This window comes from Falco naumanni, chromosome 3 (genome assembly GCF_017639655.2).
Source record: "Falco naumanni isolate bFalNau1 chromosome 3, bFalNau1.pat, whole genome shotgun sequence".
Taxonomy (NCBI): domain Eukaryota; kingdom Metazoa; phylum Chordata; class Aves; order Falconiformes; family Falconidae; genus Falco; species Falco naumanni.
In genome coordinates this window covers 36,212,674-36,236,634 of record NC_054056.1, presented here as the reverse complement: position 1 = coordinate 36,236,634, position 23,961 = coordinate 36,212,674, and the positions used below count along the sequence as shown (strand labels likewise).

General features: G+C 43.8%; 1 protein-coding gene across 5 annotated transcripts in view; it reads right to left on the bottom strand.

Annotated features, from left to right (window-relative positions):
• Positions 1 to 1,107: 1,107 nt before the first annotated feature.
• The window catches only part of ADGRB1 (adhesion G protein-coupled receptor B1), a 294,498-nt gene continuing 271,644 nt past the window's right edge, over positions 1,108 to 23,961 (bottom strand). For 2 of the 5 annotated variants that reach the window (XM_040588096.1, XM_040588099.1), the window contains 6 exons: positions 22,283 to 22,337; positions 17,679 to 18,358; positions 16,652 to 16,687; positions 15,094 to 15,198; positions 13,204 to 13,257; positions 1,108 to 3,989 (listed from right to left, as the gene is read on the bottom strand). In XM_040588096.1, the coding sequence (XP_040444030.1) occupies positions 3,792 to 3,989; positions 13,204 to 13,257; positions 15,094 to 15,198; positions 16,652 to 16,687; positions 17,679 to 18,358; positions 22,283 to 22,337 (1,128 nt within the window). In that variant the 3' untranslated portion in view covers positions 1,108 to 3,791. The remainder of the gene's footprint in view (positions 3,990 to 13,203; positions 13,258 to 15,093; positions 15,199 to 16,651; positions 16,688 to 17,678; positions 18,359 to 22,282; positions 22,338 to 23,961) is intronic. The other 3 variants (XM_040588097.1, XM_040588098.1, XM_040588100.1) reach the window with 3 other exon arrangements.

The window sequence follows — 23,961 nt, the reverse complement described above, 5'->3', positions numbered from 1 at the left end:
TAGGGCTGTGAACTGAGGTTTGGGCTCTCCTGCCCATCACCTCATACTGGTGGTCAGTATCTCCCTTCTACCTGCTAATGCTATAGGATCATGGTATGGGAGATGTAAGGTGAGAAACATCCCTGTATAAAGGATGCAGAAGCCCTGGGACTCATCATTATGTGCTGCTGATTGCAGAAGGGTTGGATCTTGGCTCAGGGATGGGGGTACTGGGCAAAGAGCCTCCAGGTAGCCCCATGCCTCTGCAATCATTTAACATGTTTCCAGATATCCAATTCAATTCAGCCAGGCCAAGAGACATCATTACAACAAGGGACCTCCTGGGCCATAATGGCTTTGGATCAAGGCTCTGAAGAGGAATAGCCCTGGATCCCATTTGCCAGATCCCTAAGTCTCCTGTAGTCCTGCATATAAACCTAAAAACTGTCAATCAGGTGATGGAGCAGAGTCAAGGAGATAAGGACACGTTTTCTTAATGAAGGATTTCAGCCATTCAGGGGTAAGCGGCAAGGAAGTGAGTAATCCCTAGTTCAATTCATTTCTTGTCAGCTTTCACGAGCGATATCCCTAACTCCCTCGTGCACTGAGCCGTGCTCCTGCTTGCAGCCTGCCTGGTAATGCAGGAGGTGGCAGGGGAATCCAGGTGAAGCTGAGACGGGCTTTGCAGCCATGCAGACAGTGTAGCATCAGCATTGCCCTGGCCCCATTGGAAACCATAACCCAGCATCACTGCCCTCTGCCAGTAACGCTGCCAGACCTGTGTTCAATACTGGCCCCTCACATCGTATGATATTGGGTAGGGGGCACCAAGGCTTGGGTTAGAGATACCTGCAGAAAAGCAGGCTGTGCTGCACAGAAAAGGGAATCCCTCGTGCCCTGGAAACGTGCATCATAGGGGGAGGTATTTTTTTGGGGTGTCAAGCAGCCACAAAGCCAAAAGCAAAAGATGTACTTCTGGGGCAAGTTTGGCCCCAGGGTATGGCTCTTCCAGAGAAGAGGGCTGAGGTGGCAGCTTGCGGGGCCAGGAGAGGTGTTTCCCAGCACCCGGGTGCAATGCAAACCACACATGGGGCATGGGCAGGGGCACTGTTAAAGAGCAGACATCACTAGAGTTTACACCTCTTTTATTAGAAATAAGACACATTCATCTTGTGCTCTGAAAACTGTACAGAAAAAAATTGATGAACACAGAGAGGAGGGAGGGGAAGGCATGGCATGAGGCACGGCAGGGCATGGGGAAAACAGAATTAACCGGAGGAGCTGAGCAGAGAAAGTCGAATATCAACAGTTATTAAACAAACATTTATCTCTCTAATTACATAACACCGTTAATGTCCTGCAAGTCGGCTGGAGTGGATGGGTGAATGGGGAAAGCTGGAGAGAAAAAGGCAGGCTCAGTTGGGCAGGGAAAGGTGGGGGTGGGTGGGGGGGGAGGGGTGGGAAGAGAAAAGAATTAAAACACAGTAGAAAGATATCTGTATGCTAAAATTCATAATGTGTAATTATAATAATTACAATATCATACAACCCAGCATCTGAGGGAGGCCTTTGTGCTTTCCTGTTTCATAAGAATAATGTAAAATTGAACAATAATATCACAGTTTTTTATAAGTAATCAGTTTCCCTATTTTTTAACTATTTGGATTTTTTAAAAAATTTTTTTTCTTTCCATCCTTCATATTATACAGTTAATGGCACGGTAAATGCCATTGTCCTTAAAGATTACCCAGGTGGCCCAAAGGAAAGCTGAAGCAGAGATGTTTGCACGTCAAGCACCATCTCTCAGTGGAGGAAGCACAACTGGGGTCAGTGACTGTTTTGCATGTGGTATCTGTTACTAACTTTTTCTTAAAAATGTGTTGTGGTGGTTGTTTTTCAAAAAGAGACCCAAACGCACAATAATAGCTCAGACCCTGATCAAGCTTTACTGCTGTCTGGCATGATCTGGCCACGCACAACCAGAGAGAGGTTTGTCGCCACACATCTCTAAAGCTGGAGAGCTGTTCCAAACATCAGACAGTGCTGGAAATGTTTAAAAAAAAAAAAATGAAGTCTGCATGTAATGTCTGTGGTATATATTTTTAACTATAAAAATATTGCACATTTTTTGGGGTGAGATGTAGATACCTTATTTTTTGATAATGGCCTTGAGAAATGTTTTATTTAAAAAAAATAAAATAATTATTGTTTTTTTCATGGTGAAATAAAAAGACAGTATTTTACAATGAGGAATATCCTGCTCTCCTGATCAGCTCCACCTCTTCCTTCTTGTAGGACCACAAACCTGCTTGCTAGCTCTGGGCAGCAGGGAGGGAGGAGATGAGCCAGCAAGGGGAAAATAACCGAAGCCCAAACAGAATAAAACAAAGCAAAACAGCGAAGGGGCTGTGTGTTCCCACCATCCCAAACTTTCCACGGAGCAACTTGCCTTCCACCTTCAGCAGGTGGCATCCTCACCCCATGCCTGCGCAGTCCTATGGCACAGAAAGGCATTCGAAATGACAAGAGCCAAAGAAAAGAATAGTCTCGGGTTTCAAGTTCTCTTTTTATTGAAGAAAAGAAAAGAAGAAGGAAAAAAATAGATTATTTTGTCTGTTTGTTTGTTTGTTTGTTTGTTTGTTTGTTTCCAAGTGGACATTATTCATGTTGTCAGTTTGTCTCAGTGTCCTAAGGCAACATCTCTGTATACCAAATATCTCCAGGTACATCGGCAGATCTGTCTATCCCTCTTTCTCTGCCTTCCAGGGAGGGGCAGCTTGGAATAAATCTGAGTCCAAAAGCAAGGAAAATAACAGAAAAAAAAAAAAAAAGAAAAGAAAAGAAAAAAAAAAAAGGATGAGGCCAAGAGGACCTTTGCAAGGCCCGTGCTGAGTTTATCTATTTAACAGTCAGTGAAACGACCTACATTCTTCTTGTTGGTCAGTTTTTCTAACACCATCAACCCTCTCCCTGGAGACGGGGCAAGCAGGTTTTGGAGGTGGTCCTTTCCTCCTGCACCTGTCCCACTCCTTAGGGTGCGTAGAAGCTCCGCTGTGAAGGGATGAGAGGAGGAAGCCCCACCTTACCTCTCCACCTAAGCCACGGATGACACCACCACTTCCTGCTCCGGGCCCGTGGGGAGCTGCTGCAGGGATACCACGATGACAGGTCATGGTGTGGCACATAGGAGTGGGAATGTCTTCTTGGCCACCACTTGGTGCATCCCGTCTCCTTCCTTCTTGGATCAGCTGATGAGAGAGTGGTGCAGGGCAAGGATCGGCAAGGGATGCCACAGACCCTCAAGGCTGGGTCTCCCCCAGGGATCTACGGCCAGACCGTACCCCAGCGAGGCTCTCACAGGCATCCCCTCTTGTGGTGTGCAAACAGCCCCAATCTTCTTGGCCCTTCGCAGTGGCTGCTGGGCATTCTTCCACACCTCCCTACAGCAGAGCAGGAAGGCTCCCGGTGTGTGGCAGCAGCCCGAAAGCATCTTGGCAGGGCTTGTCCCCTGCAGCCCCTCCCCACCCTCTGCCTCCTCCTCGCTCTCTTCCAGGTTCACTTCTTCTCCAGTCCTACCTGGGAAAGCTCGTGTTGTCCTGAACCTACAGCTACTATACTCTATAAAGTAATATTCCCCCTGTCTGCTGAGAACAATACAAAAGTTACTCCATCTTACCAAAGGTTTCAAAAGAAACCAAACACTTCTCTCGCTCGGTTCCAGTTTAATTTAATCTTTTCTTTAAAACGTGGTTTTGTTTTGTTTGTTTCATTTGTTTTCTGGAAAAAAAAAAGTCCCTTTCTTCCCTTTCCACTCAGACCTCTGTCTGAAGGTCAATAATGTCTTGTCCCACCAGGGGAATGGTGGCTCCTGTTTTCTCCCACTCTACAGTTTTTAGTTCTAGGGGAGACTGTGCCACAGGTTCGATGTCCTTTTTAACCCATGATGGTGGGGACTGGACTTTTCTGATTCCTTCCCAGGGTCTCTTGTTTGGTGTCTGCTGTTTTTCTTGCTGTGAGATGAGGGAAGTGTAAGAAAGGAGAGAGAGATGGAATGAAACAGAGGTTAGTACCCATGCAACAAATCGCATTTTTTCACCTCCTTATCTTACGTTAAAGGCAATTTTTTCTGTGAAACTCCTGATCCAAACTAAAATGGAGTTTCAATGACAATTGCACTTGCTGTGTAAGCTGTCTCTTCTCAGGAAGAAAATATAAACTCCCCCCCCCTCCCCTTTAGCACTTAATGCCTAGATAATTCAGCTTTCAGCTGAGGTTTTTGCCACTTGCATTTCCACTGAAAACCTGAACGTGCTTTTAAGAATTTAAGATCCTTTTCTACTTCTACAGAAAATCCCCACATAGAAATTCAGCTTACAATGAAGTCTTTCTGAACCTACATAGACTGCATTTTATACAGATACAAATACATTCCTTATGTAGCACAGCTATTTATAGGCTATTTAATTGCAGCAAAACATGCTAACTATTTTGCCAGTAAACCCATGCTGTTTGATGGGCTGGATCATAAGCTCTGAAACTGAATGCATTTCCATCAACTCCACACCAAGCCTTCAAGGCTTTATCGACCGCTGTTAGCCCAGTCTCCCACCAGCATCCCACCACGGATATCAATCCAGAGAATATCTTTCAATGTTTCTGCTGATACGTACCAAGACAAGACTCTGGGGAGAGCTGAGGTTGTCTATAACGGGTGTATTCTTCAGTGTGTATATGAAGGGAAGCCCATGCAAAGATTTTAAATGAGTTGTTCCACTAAGCTTCACCCCACATCAAGATCGATGCTGTTCACAATTAATTACTCCCACAAAACACTCCAGCACTGGGTAAGAAAAGTCTTCCCCACACGTGACAGGAGCACGGAGCCCTTTTGAGCCACCTGCCAAAAGGGAAGTGGCAGCTAGCGGAAAGGGTGGGAGGAAAGGCAGCTGTATGGAGGATGGCAAGGACAGAAGTCTTGGAAGAAGGTGAGGAGACAGACATGCAGGTGACATGCAGCCCAGGACATGTCACAGCTTGATGCTTTCACCAAAATGGATTGATTGAGGGGACATGAAGCCACACATAGATGGCAGTGTCATGATTGTACTCCAGGATGCTGCAGAGATTGCTGTAGCCCCATAGGAAACCTAAATACCCATCTGCTAAATGCTAATCCACCTCTTAGCATCTAATTTTGTCCTTTCCTAAGAGACTTTTGTAAGTCTGTTGTTTATCCCACCTCCACACTGCAACGCCAATAGGAAAGGCACTGTAACATTATCCCTACATGGACAGCTTTCATCACATCACTCAAGCCAATTTTGCTTTTCCAGTCTTTCACCCTCAATATAAAAATAAGATATGTTTGAAGTTGCTCCTGCATCCTCACAGCTGCTCACAGGAAGAAGGCTCTGGGGGAGGTCATTTGGTGGCTAGACTGGGAAATGTGCAAATGTACAAGCCAGGTAAACCTGGTCTTCTCAATGTGAAGTGAAAACATTTGATTTATCTTTATTTTAATTCAAAGGGAGAATAATAACTTTTTTAAAGTCCTTTGAAAGATAATTTTTTTTCAAAAAAATCAGATTTGGGAAAAATATTGTTCAGAAGAATGTAAAACATCTCACTTTTTGAAATCTGCAGCTGAGGCTTTCATTAAACTCTACGACACACAGCTTTTCTTATGCTGTTGATGTTATTCTTACTTTATTCCATGATGTAACACAATGGTGATCAATACCACCATGACAGAAAAGGTGATAAAATTGTTGATTTATTCCATTATCTATTTTGGAACTTATTTAAGAACAACTGCAACTAAAATCTGAAACCTTTTAACGGTACGTGTGTCTTAATGAGACAAGTTTGAGACTTCCTCAAGTGAAACTCTACCTACAGTGGTTTTGCAGGCCATTAGTCTGCCATGAAAAGATGCAGCAAGAAGATATCAGTAAAGAGAAAAGCAAGTACAGAGAGAAAAATGGAATGAAACAAAGAGTTTCCCAAAAGGTGAAGGTAAAAAGGCTTGGTCAAAACAATTCTTTTCAACAAAAAACATTTTTTCTCCTACAACTGATGTAATGCCACAAGTTTTCAAAGTTACCAATGTCCACAACTGTATTATTTAACAGAGAGCAGCACAAATGATCATATGTATGTAGCTCATAAATAATTCCATCTTTTCCCTCAAATGAAAGCCCTTCTTTGATGGCATTATTTATGGCCACCTTCAGCATCTGTGTCTTCTATTCGCAACCAATCTCTGTTTTAACAGTCCCTCCGTCTGCCACACTCCTGACCTTCAGCCTCTCCTTCATGCTGTGAAGATGCACCCAGATCTGATCATGTACACTGAACGTGATCAGCAAACCTCAGAGCCATCCTTGTCATGGGCTGCTTTTAAGCTACTGAATGAGAGCAGCTGCAAATCCATGTAGAGAACAAAAATGGGGAAAAAAAAAAAACCAGCCACCAAAACCATTATGAGCTCATATCAATAGCAATGGCCTCTGATCAGACCTGTCACTGGGGAACAAGACCTAAGGGTTACAATAATTATTCAGTTGTGATAAAAACACAGACATTAAATGTTGTGAATTATTGAGAAGGGATAAATTAAGAAGGGAAGAGAGAATTAAGCAGAAAACATCACTATGCCAGTGCATAACTCCACTCTGCACCTGCATCTTGTATATTATGTGCACTCTGTGTGCTTCCTGATATAGAGGAAGTGATAAAGGTGGTCCTTTTTACAGCCATGAACAAAGTTATGGAGCATGTCGTGTAGGAGGAAAGATTACACAGACTACGACCTTTCAGCCTTGAAAAGAGATTGTGGATGGATGTGAAAGAGGTCCATGAAACTCTTAGAGGCTTATTGTCAGTAGAAATGGACTACTGATGGCTGGAATCATCTCTTCCAACACAAGAACTACAGAGCGTGATGAGGCACCAAGCAGTGCCTAGCCCAAAGCGAACCCCAGGTGCTGGTCCTGCACATGGTGCCCAGCCAAACTGCAGACTGCCTTTCCACAGCTCTCTGTTGATGCCAAAAACTTCCAAAGTTATAAAAAGTCCGTGGAAATATGCACAAAAGCAACACCCATTCAGTAGGGTGAAGTAAAACGACACCATTCTGCATCAGGGAGTCTCTGAGCACAAATTATGGGAGTCCTGGGGACCTTTTTGGAGATACACTACCACATGCTTGCCCTCCTCTTTTATTTTTTCAAGCTGCTTTTTCCTCTGCCACGGAGACAAGGCAGGGCCAGACTGGCCTTGGGTCTGACCTCATACAGTTTTTTTTTATCTAGCTTATCAGTGTGATGTGTTATCTAGCTATGACTTTGGTGGGCTCAGTGACTCCAAAGATGTCTGCTTACAGTTAGAAGATGAAAAGGAGTCTTGGAAGACCAGGAAAGGAGGAAGGGAAGCTTGCTTTTAGTTTCCCGCTTCTGAGAAAACAATCAGACTTCTCTCGTGATGCTGTGAGCACAGGTGCTCCCTCAGGGGCGGGATGCAGCGGCTGCCCACCAAGGTGCACCAGCAGCTCACGAAGCTGCGTGCACGGTGCTGAGCTGAGCATGGGTGCAAAAGGCTCAGTGCCTGGTGAGATCTCTGAGCAGGTTAAACACACTCAGCCAGGCTGAGCTCTGGCAAGGATGCTGTGAGACAAAAGAAAATTTTCTCATCTTGGCAAGAGGTACCCTGGGAATTGGTAGCAGGCTTCTGGGAACAGCTCCCTTTTTCTTTCCTTCCATATGGAAAAGGTTTTTATCGGGTCTTGGCCACTTGAGCAGCATACAGAAGCAGCCACTGGGCTCATGCTTCAACTCCAGCGTTTTTCTCTAGCCACACTGTTGGGTCTTAGCAATCCTTGCAGACAGGAGGGAAAACTTATCTTCACACAGAAAAGAAGAAAAACCTGGAGAGAGGGTTGTGTAATCTGGCTGTAAAAGGCGCCAGTGCTGGCCCAGAGCCTGGTGCCTTGGAGACAGCCAGGAATGGCCCGAGACAGGAGCTGAAAGCTGTGGAGGCTGCTCTGCCAGTAACCCACAGAGACAGAACCATTACTCTGGCCTGACACAGCCCATGGGCTTCTGGCCATCAGGGAGCAGGGAAATGTTTATCAGTTCCTGCCTGGTGCCAGCACGGCGGAGCAGCCTGCTCTGTCGGAGGGGTGGGAAGGGAGGGAGCACCCAGACCCAAGACTGGGGTAAAATGTGCTGCACAGGCAAGTCTTCATCACCCTGGTGGTATTTGGAGTCTCCTTCATTCAGTCACAGCTTTCATTATGGCTGCACATCTTCAGGGCAGAGGGAGAGGATTTGGGATAAAAGGCTAAGGTGCAGTGCCAAAAAAACCCAAAAGTAAATCCCTAACAGAGACACAGGCGAAGTGTACTGAGATAACCCCCAGAGCCCTCTCCTACAGCTAGTCCTGGCAGACTGCGAGTCACCTGTGCTGGTCTCATGGTGGCTATGGCAAGGTAATGGTGGTGGAGTGAGGCACCTCCCTACCACGGGATCTTCTGCGCGTTGGCTCTGTGCCACCTTCAAGGGCCCATCCAGGCTTCATCCAGAGCACCTGGATCCCAGTGCGACCCTTTGGCTTAGGAGTGGCATCAGTGCGTTGCATAAATACGGCACAGGAGACTGAGCAGCTGCTCTCAGCCACAGCTTCCATTTCACACGTGCAAGCTGCTAAGCTGCATGTCTTGTGTTTGGTTTGTGGGTTTGTGGTTTTATTCACTTGGTTGCTTTTGGTTGGTTGGTTGGTTGAGTTTTTTTTTTTTTTAATACCCAATTTTTATAGTTACCCTGAATAACCTGAATAAGAATTCAGTGCTCTCCACAGAGCACTTTGGGATAACTCCCCAAGAACCAACTACTCCCATGCTGTTTTCATCGCCTCTAGTGTCAACTTGAAGGATGTTTCATGACCCAAATGGTCTCTCCCCATGACACTGATGACTCTAGGACCAGAACAAAGTTATTCAGAGCATATAGCAGGGAATCTGAAAGATAAATGTGGCTCACGCTGTCTAATCCATCTTTGGATCACTGTCGATGAAAAGTGATTAGAAAATGGGAAAGCTGTCTTGGTTTTTTTTCACAGAATGATAAATTTTCCTTTTCTTGTTTGAAAGAAGTAGCTGCAGTTTCTTCATTTTATGCTACTGAACTATAAAACTAATATTTTTTTTCTTTTTTCTTTCATTTAGGAGAAAATCAAAATAAAAGGAAGTGGTTGACTTTGTTCAGAATCTCATTTTTTTTAAAAAAAAGAAGAAATAATATGTGGTTTTATCTTGCATTGATGGAAATGGGTTAGGAAACTTGAAATACCCAGCATTTGCTGGGTTATAAAAACATCTGCTTCTGTATTCTCTGAAGTTCAGATGGTCCAACCTGTAGGGGTTGCTGTGAGCCAGAGTCTAGTGAAGCCATGCACAGCTGCAGGTGAAGAGGCACTGAATCAAGGAGGTCTTTCATAGACCCTCAGAGGTTCTTTGCATTGACTTATAAACAGTCCCTTGCCTGAAGGTTACAGAGAAAGCCTGTGGTCCCACCAGCATGAGGACCAGGCTACTCTCCAGACTATTCTTGTTAATCCAGGTGGTTAAGATATCATCTTTTCTTGGACAAAGCTTATGGTCTACTGAAGAGGTCCACTCTACCTGGTAGACATGGAGGACTAGGCATTCCCCAAAATGCTGAAAGCATTCAAGGCTGCCCCACACCTCAGAGGGGCACCTAGGGACTCCAGAAGAAGACTAAGAGCATCCAAAGTGCAATTTTTTGTAAAGTCCTTTTAAAATCAGTCTAAACAACCAGGAGCTTCAATGTGCTGGTGGCCACTGCATGGTTCTGGAGCAGCTGATAGCTGGAGAGCTTCAAAGGGCAGGAACTGGCTGTTGGTACAGATATAGGGGACATTTTTTCTGAGCAATATAGAGTAACTGATGCCTGATACTTGGGACATGAGGTATCAGATGATCTACAGAAAGAGGTGAACTTCTGATTGATGGTATATTTGGACAGCCGGTAGCTGACAGATGGTTTATGGCTGAATGAATTAAGGTTTGACGTCATTTTCATAACAGAATTTATTGCAGTAATTATTATACTTTATGTAGCATTCCTCCCTATAAAAGTTACCCTAATTGGTCTTTTATAATTTGCCAGTTACTAAAGCCTTTAAGAAGTGCAGAGAGGATTAGACACATGACACAGAGGAGATACCCTACCCGTGAGTGGAGTTTCCTTGCAGAGGCACACACAGCAGACAGCACGAGGAGCGCAGCCTCCCAATTTCCTAATTCCTCAGTGAGGAATGAACAGGAGTTTGACACTGCAACCCCCATCTGAGCTCCTCCACCCCCATCATCAGCCCAGCAAAAAAGTCCCCATGGACAGGAACGAAATTTTCCCACCTGGGAGCAGGGTTGATGCCTCCCCAGTTAGCGAAAGGACAGGTAATCAGCAAGCAAAGGAATTAATTTTGTCATGCAGCAGATCATGCCAGGGACACACAAAAAGGCCAGGAATGAGCCGCAATATTGACCGATACTCCTTTTTTTCTTGCTACTCTGATGCTAAAGAAAGTGCTGGTGGAATGGGTATATCCTCCAGGTGTCTGAAGTGGAAAGCTAAGAAAAATCTCACCCTGAGAAGAGAAAGTTATCAAGACAGAAACACTGTCTAGAAGGAAATAAGGAAAAGTCATAGAAAGGCAGAAAAAACCCCAAACTTTGTATCTTTTTCCACTGGGCTTTGGAGCAAGTGGTTTCTCAGGATCAACAGAGAGATGGTACTGGATTTGAGAGCTGAGTTACAGATGGAGTTCAGATCCCACCTGTGAGCCCCAGGACAGGGCTCCAGGCAAAGCTAAAGCCATCCAAGCTGCAGAGAGCGGAACATAGCAAGTAGCTAATAAGCAAGTATGGCAAAGGAGAGAAATTTGCAGATCTCTGTTCAGCATGGCTTTCGCCGACCTTGGCACAAGTAAAGAGCTGCTGTTTAAAATGAATGCAAAGCCAGATGCTGGCAAGAAGAGAGGAATGTATATGTGATTCAGACTTCTCTAATGGAGCTGGATTAAAGAACTCCTGCTGAGGGGGAAGGCAGGAGTGTCACTTCCACTGCTTTCAAAGCTGGTGGTGTGCTTAAAAGAAACAAAGCCTTCGCTTCCTTTAAAAGCTGTAAAGCCTCCACTTTTGTACCATGCTGTTGCAGAGCATGTGAACCCCTCCCAGTGTCCAGCCCAAGTACTGGAATGTTACAGCACAGAAAATTTACCATAACCCATGACAAGGGCATGCAGGGATCTATTAGTGCATTAAAAAAATAAACTTTTCAACTTGCAGTCACCAAATCTTTCTGTACGTCACTGTGCTTATATGTTAACTGAAAAGTTAGCTTTGGATAATAGTGTCTACATCCCTGATTAGTTCATAAAGCCAAAAATGAGTGAGACCCCTTTACTCTGCTGCAGTGGTGAGGTGGCCTAGGCTTGAATGCAGGTGGATGTGTGGTCCTTTATGCTTTGAACACAGATCCTGCTGGACAATGTAATTTTAATCAGGAATGTCTGAGCATGCTTCCAGTGAGAGCATTTTATAGTTGAGGTACATATATAAGAAAGTCCATGTTACATGGAATAGACTTCATGTGGAAAAAAAACCCATGGACAAATTCAAGTTTGTTGCCTAAGGAAGGAGAATTCTGTATTACTGTGCTCAGAGGCTCAGGTCAGTTTAGCATTAGTAATGTGCTTTGGTTTGTAGCAAAATAACTGCAGCAAACACCAATGCCACAGTGCTTCCAGGGAATGCACTGCATATGGTCAAGTTTCAGACTTGGCTGGCATTCCCGGCAGTATTCTGCATCTCCTAATTGCCTTCCTCTGGCATACCATCCTGGCAACATTGCTCATTAGTGAGTCGATGACAGGTCAGCTGATGACAGCAGGGACACCCTAATCTCAGCAGGATGTGGATTAGGCTCCAGATCTCTGCTGTAGCTGTTCCAACTTAAAGATTGACATGATGTCTAGCAGCAGTGTTGCACATTGCCTTGCATCATGTGCATGCTTCCACTATGTGCCCTCCAGTGTAAGGGAGAAGAGAGGTCCCAGGGAAGGACACCTTGGTCGCTGGGTTAGGGGAAAGCAGAATTCACCCCCAAACCTGTCTCCGTGCCTGATGGGTGAAAGACAAGCCCAGAGGCATTTGTCAAGGTTGCCTTTGATAGGGATTGGGTCATTCTCACCACAGTAATGCCTTTCAGAAATGGACCTTGTACAGGGAGAACGCTGAACAGCTCAACATTCCGGACTCCCTGGTTATGTTTGCAGCTTTGCTAGTAACTACCCTGGGGCAACGGGCAAAGGGCAGTCTTCTCTATCTTTCAAGTGTACACTGTGGTAATACTTATCCAAAGTTATTCCAAAGAACTTTGCTGAAGACCTTTTAAAAATCATGTTTCACCACTGAAGCTGGAGAAATTCTCAACAGTAAACACATGTGATGGTTGAATTTTCAACCCCTCTTCCTAAAGAGACAGAAGATCTGTTTCTTCCTCTCATTCTTCTGCTGGTGCTTCCTTCAAATCTGACAATGTAGTAGTTCATCTGAGAGGAACTATGTATTTAATGTGATAAGGTAAATAATTTTTGCCAGTGCACTGAAGTACAGAGAGGACTAGCACTGACAAAACCAAAATCCAAACCAATCCCAAAGGGCCAGCACTATTCCTAGGAATTCCCAAAGGAGATCTGTCCTATGCAGGCATTTACTTCAACCCTCAGCAGCCCCTTTCTGACCTTGAAGTTGAAGGAGGAGAGAGGAAGTGCAAGAAGATTAGGAAAAGCATCATGTCTCGGAAAGGACTAAGGTCAATGGGACATGCTTCCAGGAGAGGATGGAAGACTGCCAGAGACGGAGAGGAACTCGGTAGATTGACTTTGTGGTTGCTTGTTTAGAAGGGAAATCAAAGATACAGCAGTTCAGGCAGATGGACTAGACCCAGTAAACATCCCCCCTGCTCTATGATGCTAGGTGTGAAGGGGTTCGAGGGTATTCCAGGATCCTTATGACCTTGTTCATGCCCACAAGGCAAGGAGTTTCCTACTGCTGAAGGAATGTGTTTGGATTTGTGTGTCATGGAAGGGTTTGGGACAGGTCTACAATGCTTTTCAATGCAAAACAAAAGCCAGACTTACGCTAACGTTAGTTTTATCACTTCCACCAGAAGAAATACTCCATCGTTTTATAACCTAAACATACATAAAAGAGAAAAATTTCTTATGTTGTTACTTTAATCCCTGGTATCTGCAGTTTGCCTTCTCAGGGCAAGCTGAAGATGGGGCATGATTTCCAGTGGGTCCTCAGCAGCAAATGGTAGAAAAAAGGGTGAAGAAAGCTATTTATTTTTCTTTGTACTGCTTTGGATGTTTTTAAACCAATACCCACTACTGACTTGCCAATAATGATCGTTGCAAGCTCTCTCTTCTGGGTTACATCCAAGGGAAAATCACAACGTGAAAAAAAATCAGTCAATATGCAAAGGCCACCTTCACAGCTGCTTTCCAGCAGTTCAAAGCTCTTTGATACTGACACTGGAAACTTTAATTCTACATAGATGCATCTCTGAAATTTTGAAAACATCTCAGTCTATAAAACCATCCTGCAAACATACCACAGATTAACTTTTACATGGTAATTAAGCATTTTTGATTTTACAGCAGTGTCACACCTAAATAATAGGGGAAAAAAAGCAGACATGACATTCAGTGAAACACATCGGGATTCTGGGCCAACAGAGCCTTCTTTGATCTGAACCTGACTTCTAGATTCACTATCCCTCTCATTCTGTAATGCTGGACAACCCATAATGACACCTTGCCACACACAAATAAAAGTAGATTTTGCTGGGACCACATCTCTGGAGCTCAGTACAGCAATGCTGTAAGATCTGAATGCAGACCAAAGGCTCTGTGGTGCTCTTCTTCCACAAAGAACCAAACTAAACCACTTCTTCAATCACCCTCTGAGCTCTGGTCTTACCTCTAAGGAAGTCCCATCAAAATAAGCCCCACTAGTACCACCTTGGCCATGCTGCAGGTGACTATGCACCCTGGATCTGACCTCGCTTCCAAATGACCAAGAATATTATGAATATCTCACCTTGCCCCTCTTCTGAGTGCAGGCAGAACCCAAACTTCATTTCTTACTGCCAATCCAGCTCTGCCATTTTTATTTTTTCCCCCTTCTGCTGGAAGAGATATACTTCCTTGCAACTTTTCAGCTCTTGCCCACCATACCTAATAGGCTGAGACATGGGGTAGGTGCCATCAGCCTACCCTTCCTTACTTGTGTTACCCACATCACTTACTACACAGACTCCTGCTACCTGCTTCTAGTACCAAACCTCTGCCCCTCTGAAAGGCTGCCCCTCAGCCTGCCTCCCTCAAAGTCTCTTCTTGCCCTGGCAGTTTGCTCTTGCCCAGTAAAGCCATGTATATGGTGATCAGCTGCCACAAATACATGCATCTAATTAGCATGCAGTTCCCAAGAAGCGCTGCCACCACCATAACTTAAATCCCATTGCTATGGCTTTCCCAAACAGCTATACCCATCACTGCCACCTTGGCCTCCAACTCAGCCCCTGCATGCAGGGTACATGATTCCTACTGTCCCCACCTTCTGCCCTCCCCGCTTTCCACCTAGATTGCCTCAAGGCTGTTCTAGTTTCCAGTTTGTAGCTATGAGTGGATGCGCACAGCACTCAGAGATGACCTGAAAGGGAATGCAAAGAACAGACACAGACACAGGGAGCAAACACAAAGAAGACAACTCAGACTGTTCACCATGAACAGACATGAGAACAGACAACCTCCTTCTGGGCTACTGACCACTCTGTAGGCAAGCTAGTGGTACCTCAGTGACTCTCCATGTCCTGTGTGGTGCATGTGTGCTTGTTGCAATGTGCATAGACAGAAAAGCAAGGTAAAGTATTTAGTGAGAGGTCCTAAACCTTCCTGCTTCTTCCTGTGCTCCTGCTGGCACTAGAGGGCTCTAGGAGATGACATTTCTGGAAGTGTCTGACTAACCTTGCTGTCCGTTGTTGGAGACTCCTTCTCCTTCTCTGCGTGCTGGAGTTTTCTGTTCAGGTCTTGGAACATGTCTTGGTGACGTTTTCTTGTGTGCATGATTTTCTGAAGCAAACACAAGGGCCACAGATCAGCAAACCTTATTCAGCTGTACAGAAAGGGCATGTCTTCCCCCCAGAGTTACATACATTATTAAAACCTAGCGCTGTCTCCCTGCAGGTGCAATGTGTCGTGCCTAAACTACCTTCAAAGTTCACTGTGGAGCCACTGTAGCACTGCCTTTATTTTCAGGATGAGATGGTGGAAGACAGTGGAAAAGACTATTTTTTGACCTTACAGTTACCCTAAAGCTGCAACTGCCAACTGTTTATGCTGCAGTTTGTGCTTGACTGTCAGTGTTTGACAAGCTAGACCTAGGAAGATGTGCTGGCCTTCTTTAACTGATAACCTGACCTCTATTATCAGTGTGTCTCCTTTGCAAACGTGTTCAGAGCTTACCCAAACATGTAGAACTTGGGTACAAGAAGTCCATCAGAAACTATTTCATAATTTCCTTTTTTTTTGTATTTTGGCCCTTCTGCATTTCACTTCTACCTTCTATTGCCCGGAAGGAAAGTCAGGACCAATTTCTATAAGGACTTCCCTTTGCATACAAAAGCATGTTGATTATGGCTTTCTTGTGCTCTGCCAAGTGCTACGTAATTGGAGAAGGTGGCTCAAATAGTTTGGGACCAACTTGAAGTATCAGCTTAGATGTACCCATGAGATGAAGGTCACAACCTGGAGCTCTGAAGTGAATCTAGTGTGAAGGCAACTCCTTGTGGGCACGTAACATGACTGTTTTGGAATAAGCTAGCAGTTTTGAAAGGAAAGGATAGCTCTGCCAAGAAGGATGCCATGATGGGACTCAGGATAACTGCACTACCTTCCAGTAGCTCACGGACCCTCTGTGGAGGATTGGCTCCTTCAAAGCGTTCCACTCTGTGCCTCAGGTGTGAGGACAGATATTTCCCTATGTACAAGATAGACTTTTTCCACCCAGGCTGATTCTGTGAGGTTCATTAATAGGTGTGAAAGACCAGGGTTGATGATGGGTTGTGACAGTGGAGGCTTATTAGCTTCCTTTCTGTTAAGCAACAGATCTTGTGCACAAAAGGCAAGGCGTTTTAGGCCACCAACTAAATGCACCTGTGCTTCCCAAACATTAATGTGGGGCAGTCACCTGCCATTCCATCAGCTCTCCATAAGCATTGTGCTCACAGAGAAGAAGTTACAGGCCTTGGGCAAGCCCATGTAGGATCTTGATACACAAGTCTTTATACAGAAGCTACTGCTTCATAAATTATGTACCAATATAAATCACACGTTTGTTTAGCTGCACCGGGTAAGCCTTACTAGGCATCCAGCTCAACTCTTCCAACCCATCATTTTTAAACCCTTGGAGAAGCTCTTTGGCAAAGGCAGCACTCCTGCAAAGGTGCCAGAAAGAAAAGAAAGCAGCATTTTCTTTTTCTCATCTTATCCCTAGAAAAGCACATTCAGAAAGAGATGTACTCACCTCGAAATCCAGCTCTGCATATCGGGATTTCCGCCTCTGCGTATTCAAAAGAAAAAGAGGTGGGTGAAGGTTAGGAAAGGGTTGATGCTGGTAAGTGGGCACAAACTCAACCACACAGTACATAAAACAGGGAGAGTGCTTCTCCCTTTCCTTATTCCTACACCTTTAATGTGTTTCTCTGGCTCTTCATGATGGAAAGTGCCAGCCATTTAAAGGGATGTCTACTAGAAAACACTGAGCCTTGAGGAGGACTGAGCATGGGCTGAACATGGGAGTTTGGCCAGTTCAAGCTCTGTCCCAGTTATGAGCTTGCAGGTTGTTTGCAGAATGGGAAGCAGAGAGAGAGCAGTAGATCATCCAACTGATCTGCTGGAGCTTTTGAGCACCAGTCAGCCGAGACTAAGTTTGGACAGCAATGGCCAACACCTGCTTTCTGACAACAGGCAAGAAAAGGGCCAGATTGCCTAGGACAGACCTCAGCATAAGGTCTAAGGTCTAGGGACTTTATTAGCATATATGCTAATATATGTAATGAGTCATCACAGGTCAGGAGAGGGCTGCACTTATGCAAAACCTCTGACATCCCTCTGATGCTAAGAGCATGTTGGGGCATGCCTTAGGGACACTACACTTGTGATCACTAGGGTTTTCTCATCTGTATCATGACTGAAGTCATCAAAAAAGGAAACAGGCAGAGGACAGAAGAAAAAAAGGTAATGCAAGCCATGTGCCTTGCATTAAAATGAACAGTCTTCGACAAACTAATATTTTTATTGGACTTTGCATTGCCTGTAGGGCTAACAACAGTTCATCCAGCAATGGAATATGTGGAAGATGTCAGCGATTTTAAACATTACATTACAAAATGTAATCACATGCCAATGATCCCTCACGATAATATAATACTGGCACTGCATGGTGGGCTGCATTTGGCCTAAGGTGCTTCTATTGAAACACCTGGTGTGGTCAGTGTTGAGGGCAGGGCATAATACTGGGCTGAGAACAACACAATAATTCACATGCTTACCTCCAAGGAGCTCATGGAGAGGGTGGAGACGGTCTCACTCTTGGACACCACACCTGAGTTCCCTGAGTCACCTGTGTCACAAAGGCTGTTGGGAATCTGTGACTCGTTGGAGACATTTTGTGGAGCCAGCTGCTGCTGCTGTTGTATCATGGGGGAACCTTGAACCTCACTACATGTCATGGTTACAGGCTCCCGTGGAGGACTTTTGACAACAAAGCCTGGGTCAGTAGCCATACTGAGGTGGATGAGTCGTGTCTGGGGCATCTGGTCAATATTGATGCTGTATTTGCTCTCCTCTTTGGGTGGTTTGGCCCGTAAGGTAGAAGTGTTGGTAGGCAGAATGACGTAACTGGTGTCCAGCGTTTGCTCTTGTGCCCGGGAGAGTTCCGAGTCCAACTTCTTGAAGATGTCCCCATCACAGATGTAGATGGACTTAGGTGGCTGGTTCTTGTCCTTCTTCAGAGTGAGAGTGTGATTGGTGAACTCATTCAGGTTGATAGCCCCCAGGTAGTGTGGTGAGCCCTGAAGATGCATCTTGGAGACATTGGCTGGAAGACTGTTAAAGTTTGATGACCCCTTCTGGTGATTGAGTTTCAATTTCTCTTCATCTGGCAGTGATGGACGCTTCAGTGTTCCTGTGATGGTTGAGGTCCTGCAGGTGGTGATGTCTTTATTCAGCACTAGGGAGACAGATAAGTATCCTTAGCACCTCACCTGGGGTTTTGTTAACACATCAATACATCTACCACAGTCACACCATGTTAGCATGTTCCCTTGGACCTCCCAGAAAGAGGCTATGGTGGCAGAATGGTTTTATACATTTGGGGTTTCTTAAATCCAGGATGCTGAAGGCAAAGCTAAAGCTAGGGAGGAAAAAAAACTCATTTTGAGAGAGTTCTCTGTGATGCAAATTTTCCAACACAATCATGGGTAAACCTCCCAATCAGGCCAACTGATATATTATTTATAATAAATAATATCTTGAAAAGTGAATACATGTATATCTATTTAGTACATGTAGTATATGTATATATGTGAAATATGTATTTTACTAGCCTATGGGGGAGTAGAAGTCTTTAAAATAAAACATTGCTTTCATGCTAAAAATTATTTTGATTCAGAAAATAACTGAAATGCAACATTATCAATTATTTTAAATGTAATATATTTTTTTTTAACTCACTGAACTACTTCAAGTTGCTCTTTCCCTTGAAGAGTTTCAGTGTCAATAATTTGGTATTTTAAAATTCACATTTTGTTATAATTTTCTAACTGCTCTCTGAAAGAGCTTTACATTCTAGCAAACATGGCAGCCTTTGCAAGAGCTAATTATTTAGTGTTTTTCGATTTCCCTTGAGGAAAGAAAGGAGTGCCATGAATATTCCTTAATAGGAGAGGAAAACTTTAAATGGAGGATGAGGTGAACATGCCAATTAGGAGGTATATAAAAGACACAGAGACATTCACTCCCACACAGCACTGTCCACAACAAAACATTTCTAGGCATAAGGATCTATTGCTTAGTTGCTTTCAGGCTGCAGCAAAGACCTTAGGAAGATAATGACATCAGCCTTGATGTCTCCAGGAGATGGAGATCACAGACTGTGGGGCAGGGGCAAAGTGGTGGGGACGGAAGGCTACTTACCCAATATTTCAGCACAGAAAAGGAGAAATAAATGCATGTTCCCCTTTCACTCATCTCAGAAGGAAGTAACAAAAAAGGTCCTTTCACCAATTTTTTTCTCAATGGACTAGAGACAAGATTCTTTGGGGTAAGTGATACTTCTCAGCTGCTCCACCTGGGACAGAGGCAGGACATGACACAGGCATCCCATGGGACTGAGGACACTAATTTTTCTGCCAATTCATACCGGGAGTGATGGGTACTGGAAGAACAAAGCTCCCCTCAAAGACTACAGAGCAGGCAGAGCAGGATGACAAGGATACCAAGTAGAAGAAAAGAACTTTTAAAAACCTTTTAAAGCTAATCACAATGGGTGTAATTATGGCAGCCGTGGTCGTCTTGACATTGCTAGAGGACATGCTAGGATAAATCAGAGCGTTGCAGCGTATTCACAGCATACACTGCGGGATGATGTTACTGAAGTCAAACCCTTCATTTGGGAGTGTCAGTAAGGTTTATTGATCCAGGCTCTTCTCCATGCTCATGTCAGTTGCAGAAAGTAGGTTTGGAGAGGTTTGCACTTGGCAGTCTCCAAGCATGGAGTGGAGTGAGCTTTCAACACTGAGCTGTGGACCCGATCCTATCAGTGAATCTAAGTGAGGAGGTTATGAGTGGTATCAGGCACATCTTCCATCTGTCATAACACGAGAGCTGGTGCCTCCAAGAGCAACGATGGCCAGAAACCAATGGACAGATTTCTATTTTTTATTATTCAATAAGCAGAACGCATAGATGATGCACCATATAGAAAGGCCTCTGAAATGGGGACTGCTACTAACAGCTTGGCACAGACTAACAGCATTTTAAGAGCAGGAATATCTCTTCAGGCAGACATCAATAAACAAATTGTGTAGCTGTATGCTGGCAAAGAAAGGGAAGCCTAGGCTGTTAACAAGCTGCTGACCCAGCGGCTTCTGCCCTGAAGTCATGTGAAAGCAGTCAGCTCCTCCCTTTCCTCTGGGAAGCTCAACTTGGGAGGAGCAAGAAGCTGGGTCGAAGGTCCAGAAAGGCTTCTTTACTGCAGGAGCCCAGGGTCTGCCTTGGTGTCTCACTCAAGGTGGGCTGCTGGTTGTGTAGCTGTTTGTGTGTGCCAACACCCAGCCTGAATGCACGTTCATTGAACATGCATTCAAGTCAGGCGTGGTCTCACACGCATGTTTTCCACACGTGATTTTTTTTTTTTTTGAACTGAGATCTTTGGTGCGGAAAAGGAAGGAAGACAAATGAGAAAAGGGAGACAGCTAAAATTAGATTAGAGAGTGTGAGACAGAGAAACAGAAAAGAAAAAATGGACAAACCCTGAAAAAAGATAAATGGACAGAAAGAGACCATGAAATAAGATATCACAGAGATAAGTGAGATAAATATACTGTGACTGTGATAAGCATAGGGAGAGGGAGTGAGGCAGAGAGAAGGACAGGAAAACATAAATAAGATATAGATAGATATTAGATAGATAAATGATTGTGACAGTGATAGACAATACACAGAAACACAGTGACAGAGATAAATGTTGACAGAGATAGAAATACATAAATAACTACAGCAAGACAGACAGCTGAGGACAGAGATAAATAAGTGATTGCAAGATAGACAGAAAGATGAATTATAGATAAAATACATTAGAAGCAGATAGATAAATGATAGATTAGATAAAGAAAAAGGTAAATGAAAGGACAGGTAGATGTGTACAGAGAAACAGAAGGAGAGAAACAAAATAAAAAGGAAGAGAGAAAAAAAGAAGGAAGGAAGGAAGGAAGGAAGGAAGGAAGGAAGGAAGGAAAGAAAGAAAGAAAGAAAGAAAGAAAGAAAAAGAAAGAAAGAAAGAAAGAAAGAAAGAAAGAAAGAAAGAAAGAAAGAAAGAAAGAAAGAAAGAAAGAAAGAAAGAAAGAAAGAAAGAAAGAAAGAAAGAAAGAAAGAAAGAAAGAAAGAAAGAAAGAAAGAAAGAAAGAAAGAGAAAGAAAGAAGGAAAGAAGGAAAGAAGGAAAGAAGGAAAGAAGGAAAGAAGGAAAGAAGGAAAGAGACAGACAGAAGTTTTCCCAAGCAACTGAACGAAGAATGTACTGTCCTTGGCTAGGGGAGATCCTGGTTTGGAAGATATGAATTATGTGCAAGCGCCAAGCAAGCTGGTATTTCTCTTGCTTGGGAGAGCAGTCAAGTCTGGGAGGATAAAGGATAGCCTAAATATCTACAAAAGGTAAGGAAAAAAAAAAAAACCAAAACCCAGCCAAATGGTCAGGCATGCCAGGACCAGGAGAGGATGAAACCTGCAGAGACAAACAGGTAGCAAAGGAGAATCTGGACAGCGCAGACACCCCCGAGGACTGAGAAAAAAGGGGATTATTGCAGAAAGGGACTGTCAACTCATGCAGATCTTCAGGATCAGCATGAATGTGTGTGATTGAACACACAGCAGAAAGGTGCAGGCAAAAGAGAGACCTGACCCACCTCCCTATGTACAGGCAACTTCCAACTGCACTAGAAGTGTGCATGGAGCCAGGTGGAGTGGTGGGAAGGCTCTCCACATTCCAGACCTTCAGCTCTCTGAGGTTGGTGTGACCGGTGTAAGCCCCTTGGGCAGGGCTTGCTAAAGCAAAGGAGGACCACAGTAGGAAGAGATGGATCCAATCTCTTCTTCCTTGATACTCTTCTCTGCCACTGCATTACATGGGTCATAGGTAAGAAATAATACTTTGGAGGCGAGGCTTAATCTTAGTTAAAAAGCCAAAAGAGCTACAGGGAAATGGGTTAAGCAAAGCATAGAGGAGAATTGGGATGTTGCTTTCTTTTGGCCAGGGCTCAGAGTAAGGGCAGCTCAGACAAGTACATGCAAACCACTAAGACACACACAAATAAAACAGAAAGGAAAAAAAAAATGGCCTAGTTCAATCCCCAAACCAGGTCACTTGTTGATTCTCACCTGTGATGTGCTCACCTGATCTACAAGCCATATCCACATCTTTCTCAAAATCGGTCTGAAAGACAGAGAACAGAAAAGGACGTCGTCAAAAGGGGGTGTGGCGTGGGGGCAAGAAAGCCATTTGGAAAATGCAAAACTCCACTTTAACTAGTGAGGCAGACACGACCATTGCCAGAAGAGTGGAGGAAATACGTTTTGCTTGGGTTTTTGAAACACGGTAAACAGACCACTTTTTTCCACTTGTGGCTTTTGAACCTCAGGCAGTGGTAAAGTTGCAACGTTGCTTTTCAACTAGATTCATCTGGTCATCCATACGCTAGTTCCTGTGCTGCCAGATGAAAATATATCCCTGGAAAATGTTTATGCACATTTCTAAAAAAGAGGGGACAGGTTCCTGGCCTGATCTGCCTTGGATACATCACCCTACACTTAGTCTAAGTGGATTCCCCTCCAATCATTTTAAGGATTTGGGGATGCCGCTGAGAATGCTCCATACCCACTGGGCTTTCTTGTGATCTATCACCGAGTCACATGAAGTGGAAACAAGCCTCTGCTTCTGAAACTCAACATATAAAATCAATGGTCCTTGCAGGTACAAAGGCTGAATAACTTTTTCAAGCTGTCTGTACACTCAAGTGAAACTCCTTTCTTCTCCCAGTATGCATTAGTTCTTTTTCTAAAGCTTTTAGCAGATAACATTTCAAAGAACTGTATACACTGAGTCACAGTGGGTCATGAGTTTTCATGGAGTAATAGAAAGGCCACAGACTAGCAAAAAGGAGAAGAGTTCACTGATTATTTCTAGTATCATTTCACAAAGAAGACACTTAATATAATTGTATTAATGTGATTAAATGCATTCCAGTTTAATACTATGAAGAGTGTAGGGAAAAAAAATGCCCACCCCTCCTGTGATAAACACTTTCATATTAGCAGTTTGAGATCCAAGAGTTTTTGAAGAGCTGTTTAAGGAATTAGCTCAACCTTCTTGAGGCTAATTTCTTAGTAAATTATTTGAGATATCAAATAAATCTGGAAAGAATGGAAGAGAAATGAGACTGAACTAACATTTAAATGGGCAAGTGGGATGACACAGAAAAATATAATCTCATTTTCATGATAGGAGTTCCAGAAAAAAAGTAATCAAACAGCCTGTATTAGTTCTACCGATAAATAAAAGATAGGTTTATATTTAATACCAGTCAACAAGATTTTGTGGAAAACAGTTCTACTCAGCTAAGCTTCTTTTCACTTTTTGGGCAGATTTGGAGATTACTGCAAAAGGTAACAGCAAAAATGCCAACCTGAAAAGTTTTTGATTTCTTTGGTTATTTTAGAACTCAGTCGCTATACAGTAACATTGTACCCCTCTAAAAAAATCAGTGCAGAGTCATCATTCATGTCTAGTTTGCAGACCTTTTTGTGCCTGAATGTGAGGAAACTGATGGTAAGCTCTCTACTTCATACATCCATCAACAGTGCAGAAGTAAATGCTTTGCTAAATACATTGCTAAAAAACTTGTAGTTGACACAGAACTTTGCAAGGTGGTTGATAATGAATCAAAACTGGGTGTTAGACAAAAATCGGGAACTTCAGAATATAGTGCTTGGGATGGTGACAATAGAGTAACAAATATAGCATCCACATTTTAATAGGATGGTGAGTGTCTGAAGGGCAT